Genomic DNA, 5,149 nt, shown 5'->3' on the forward strand with positions numbered 1-5,149 from the left:
CAATGCTGTGCATTTGCTACATCCATTGGTTTCTCAAATTGTCTCTGCCAACTTTTCACCTTGTCGTCGTTGACCAAGGAAGTGAATCAACCCGTGGACTGTGGTGGCGTGTTTCATCCAATGAATGCACACCCACCAGCACCAAGGAGGGACCAACACCGCAAGAGTCAAGACTTAAGTCTGTTCTATTGTCATCGCCCAGCAAGCTCAACCAAATTAGTTCTCTTTCTCTCCCTCCGAAAGTGATCCAGCATGCAAGGTTTTCCATGTGTGTGTAAATAAACTTAAATTAAATCACTATCATGTCCCTCTTCTTCTAGGTGTTGCTATTCAACCAATATTTCAATTCCTTTTTCATTTTTAGTCAGTGTATGATTATCTCCCACTGCATTAGCTTGCTGCTCTTGCTTTGGATGTCCCAAACTAACCAGTGACCATTTCCCACTGGTTTTAGTTTTATTCACCCTAAATGGCCATCACGAGGGCTAAAATTATCTATGGGCTCTGCCACCCTCTCTATGTTAAAATCCTTTTCTTCTTCTTCAGCAACAGTTCCTAATGATGACGACACTTTGACAATGGTTGAATCAAAATGTGATTTTGATGCAGATGATAGGAAAACTGTTGAATTGCCGCAAAGTGTAGTAGATGAGGGTTGTATAATAGTGTTGGTGGTACAACCATGGTTGAGTAGGAAAAACATGTGAATGAGGAGGGTATTGTTTACCATTCCATGGTTGCTATTGAGGGTGGTTATTTGCCCATTTTATCACGGGATCCTGTTGATGTGTATTGCAACTTAAGAGCGGAGAAGAGTGCGAAGCAAACGCGGTGTGATTGGAAGATTAGATGATGCAACAAGTATTCCGTTATTCTGTTACTTTGGGACGGAGTCACAACAACCTTGCATTTAGAAGAATAATTTAGACTACATTGAGTGTTTGAAGCAACCCTCTGAAGAAGTAAGGAAAGTTTGTCTCTTTCCTTTCTCTGAATAGGTTGAACCATTTGTTGTGCTATTCAACTCCCTAATGTAGAATTCTTCTATCTACTTGAAAAATTTGATGAAAATTGCGGTCTAGATGGAACATAGTTCTGTGTTGACATGATCATATAAAGAAGGTTGCAAATATGTTGGAGAAGGTACACAGATTATTTCTTGAAGATCGTTTTAAATTTTGTTTTGCCCCAGTTAATATAAGAGACCCAAAAGCAATTACCATATCCTGAGGCTTGCTTCAACCCGCACTCAGAATGTTATTGTCAAAAATGCAACGGGCATGCTAATGGCTTGTTTGGAAGTTTAGAGAGGGAGGAGAGTAGAGGGGAGTAGAGGAAAGGGGAGTAGTGGAGAGGAGAGTGGAGGAGAATGATTCACCTCCACCTTATTTGGATGTTTTTAAAATTAGTAAGGGGGAAGGGAGTAATTAGCCCTTCCCCTTGTGTAATTTTGTTAATATAATAAGGGTAAATTAGGTAATTTACTTGGTTAATAGTTTATGTACTCTACTCCCCCTCCAAATCTCTCCAATTTGGAGGAATTAAAATTGGGGGGTTAGAGGGAGTCCAAACCCCTCCAAACTCCTCCAAACCCCTCCCCCTTATTCTTTAAAAAACTTCCAAACAAGGTAATTGCATTACTCTCCCTCCCTCTACTCTACTCCCCCTCCTTTTTTAAACATCCAAACATGCCATAAAGGTTTCTGCCCAAAATGATGTAAACTAGCTCTTGGATCTCGAGAGACTATGCATCAAGTGTTGTCTATGACTATGTCATGGTTTTAAAAACCGGTACGGTCAAAGAACTGAAAAAGAGATTGGTTATCGGTTTTATGGTTTGACCGGGGTCAAATCGATAGTCGAACCGAGGATGTCATAAATAATTTAATTAATTATTTTTAAATTATAAAAATCTAAAGTGTAGCTAATTAGTTATCTGTATATTTAAGTTTGATAATGTTAATGAGTTTTTATAATTTTAATAATGTTTATAATTTTATGCCCAATTTTTATAATAAATATTATTTAAATGTTAAAAATAATCTACTATATAGGTTCACACATTGTTAAAAGCCACCACGATAGTAGTACATAAATTGTGAAGCATAATAATACTGAGATCTATTAGTGCTGCACGTGCCTGTAAACAAGGTGGCATATTGATAGGCAGATCACATTAAAGATTGGGCGGTGGGGATTAAATGATCTCATACGACTAGGGTTTGATTCATGAGTATAAAAAGCAACACTTCACTACTTCAGTGCCACCACTCTTCACAAAAGTAACACTTCACAAAAGTCAAAAATCAGTCCTCTGTTATCTGGTTCTTTAAGAAAAAAAAAAAGAGTAAAATATCTAGCCACACGATTTCAAATGGATTGAGGCTAATGTATGTAGTAATTGTGGTTTCTCCTCTCCAAATCCAAACAAGCCCAGGTCTTTCTCTCACTCTGTGTCTATGGGTCTATTTTCCCTCTTTCTCTAAAGATTTGTGACGCATGGGTAGGATCATAGCTTCAAAAAGCTAGCTTTGAGAGAGAGAGAGAGAGAGAGAGAGAGAGAGAGAGAGAGAGAGAGAGAGAGAGAGGTGTGAGCATTTTTAGGTTAGTTTTGGTTTTCAACCCAACTGGCCAATAACTGGTTCAACTATACCGGTTCCCGATTTTACGATTGAATTGACTGGTTTCTGATTATTTTTGGGTTTTGATTGATTTTCGGTTTTTAGTCATAACCGGATTGGATTAGTGACCGGTATCCGATTGAACCAGTTGGACTGGCCGGTCCAGTCCGGTTTTAAAAACTATGGACTATGTATTTGTGGTTATCACACCATTTCAAGGACACTTCTCCGTATGTGACGGAGGCTGAGGCGATGACAATGGACATTGTTGAATTGTTAAAGCCAATTGGAAACCAAAATCAAGGCAGGTTGGGAAACCAAAGCCCCAATAGAAGGAATATGGTTATGAAAGGCCAAGATCCCATCAACAAGTGTTTTTTTTTTTTTAATAAATAGATTTCATCATTATCTAGTGTCCTTGCTTGCTCTTCAATGTGCCTTAAAACCACTTAATCCATGCATTAAAAAAGCAACTTATTTGGATTAGATTTCTAAGCCCTTATTATTTACATGAACAGGAGGCACACAGTACACACAACACAAGGTAACATAGAAAATGATGTAAACATCAACTGAAATCTCGAGTCCTCCTAATTTAAGGTGCTTTTTGGCGAATAAAATCCCCAAAAGCATCCAAAGCAGCCTCAGAAGTAGCAGGAAACCCATTCTCAAACTTTGCACGAAGCCTAGCAGCCCTTCCATGCATCTCTTGATCCCCCATTAGCCTCTCGATTCCTCTCACAATGTCCTCCTCTTTAACCATTTCTGAAAGATCATCAGCCACTTTATACCCAACTTTGAGATGGCTCACCACCAACTTGGCATTGTAGTGTTGATCACCCCTAATGGGCCATGCCAAAAATGGGACCCCACGCCCTATAGCCTCAGCTGTCGAGTTCCAACCACAGTGTGACAAAAACCCACCAGTCGATGGGTGACTCAGTATCAACAGTTGTGGTGCCCATCCCCTTATTATCAAACCCCTCTCACCCACTTTGCTATCCAGCCCATGTGGATAGTACCCTTCTTGGATTTCCGAACCGGGTTGACCCCCACCACCACCGGGTTTGGGTATACCCGACCCGGGTTGTATGACCCAGATAAAAGGTTGGTTTGTTGTGTGCTCTAACGCGGCCGCTATTTGTGGGTACTCTTCCATGCTGGGACCCACTTCACTGCCGAACGCCACGTACAGTACCGAGCCACGTGGCTTCGAATCTAACCATTGGATCACCTCCTCCTCGGTGTAATTTGATTGGCGTTGCTGCTGTCTGATCTGACGGTCGCGGATGATCGAATTGGACGATGATGATTTCCAGTACTGTTCGGGCAAGAGTGGGCCCACGCCCCACGCTGGCATCTCCATCTGAGCTCTCATGTAGTCGATGAACGGACGCTCCAGATCGTCACACGTGTTGAACATCAACGCGATCGCGCCTTCAACTTCTGGAACCCACGGTGGCCGTTCACCCGGTTTAGGCGGACCGCCACCACCTCTACCACCTCCGCCTCCAGGTGGGCCGCCACGTGGAGGACCTGGAGCTGGACCTACAGGTTTTCTTTTAAGATCGGAGGGCGTAATGGCCATTTCTTCGGGTAACCCGGGAATGAATCGGGCCTCCTCGCCCGGGTTGAAATGACCGGCCTGGGCCTTCCACGCGCCCAACTCCATGGCGGCGGCGCACGCGCCGAAGCTGACGAAGCTGACGACGGGGATGTTGAATTTTTGGAAGACCTCTTTGGTCCACCCGATCTGGAAGTCGACGATGGCGCAGATGATGGGAGGTTGGGACTGAGAGCGGTTGGTGGTGATATGGGCTTGGAGTTCGAGGGCGGATTGCTGGCGGGTCGGATCGGATCCGGGGCGCATAGGAGGACCCGAGGTGATGTAGACGAAGGAAGTGAGTGGGTTTTGAGAGAAGGAAGAGGGAATCTGAGTGGGGGTGGTGCCGGAGATGGAGGGAATGACGAGGGTAGTGTGGAAATTGCGGGAGGAAAGGTGGGTGCAAAGCTCCATGCAAGGGTGAAGGTGACCTTGGCCAGCACCTGTAACAACAAATATCTCACCACCGACACCTCCCATCCTGTTCCTGTACTGTATTTTGATCCTTTTGGTTTGGAGTAACTTGTTTATATAATATATAGAAGAAGAAGAAGAAAGAAGATGATGATCAAGAAGGAAGGATTAGCGAGAGTGGGAGGAAGGAGTGTGGATAACGATTACAGTGAAAAGTAAGTAAAGATGTTTTGGTTTTGGAGTTTGGACCGGCAGGTGGAGACGAGGAAAAGTGGTTACGAATCGGATCGTGTGATATGATCTTATATGGTGAAAATAGCCGATTACCACTGTTTAGTAAAAAAAATTAATAGTTTATCACTATTTTGAATATATATATATATGAGGATGTACTTTTTGAAATTCATGTATGTGAAATTTGAGTTTACCATGAAGTTCGAGTTTGCTATAAAACTCAAGTTTCAACAACTTTGGTAGAATAGTTTTAGTAGTGTGGTTTGTAGTTTTTTAA

At 42.6% G+C, this 5,149-nt stretch overlaps 1 protein-coding gene across 1 annotated transcript; it reads right to left on the bottom strand.

Annotated features, from left to right (window-relative positions):
- Positions 1–3,082: 3,082 nt before the first annotated feature.
- On the bottom strand, positions 3,083–4,921 carry LOC112039574 (UDP-glycosyltransferase 73E1). Its single transcript, XM_024072463.2, has one exon. The coding sequence runs from the start codon at positions 4,702–4,704 to the stop codon at positions 3,217–3,219; it is 1,488 nt and encodes a 495-aa protein (XP_023928231.2). The 5' UTR covers positions 4,705–4,921; the 3' UTR covers positions 3,083–3,216.
- Positions 4,922–5,149: the final 228 nt, after the last annotated feature.

The sequence above is a fragment of the Quercus suber genome, unplaced genomic scaffold (genome assembly GCF_002906115.3).
Source record: "Quercus suber isolate HL8 unplaced genomic scaffold, Cork oak 2.0 scaffold_214, whole genome shotgun sequence".
Lineage (NCBI taxonomy): Eukaryota > Viridiplantae > Streptophyta > Magnoliopsida > Fagales > Fagaceae > Quercus > Quercus suber.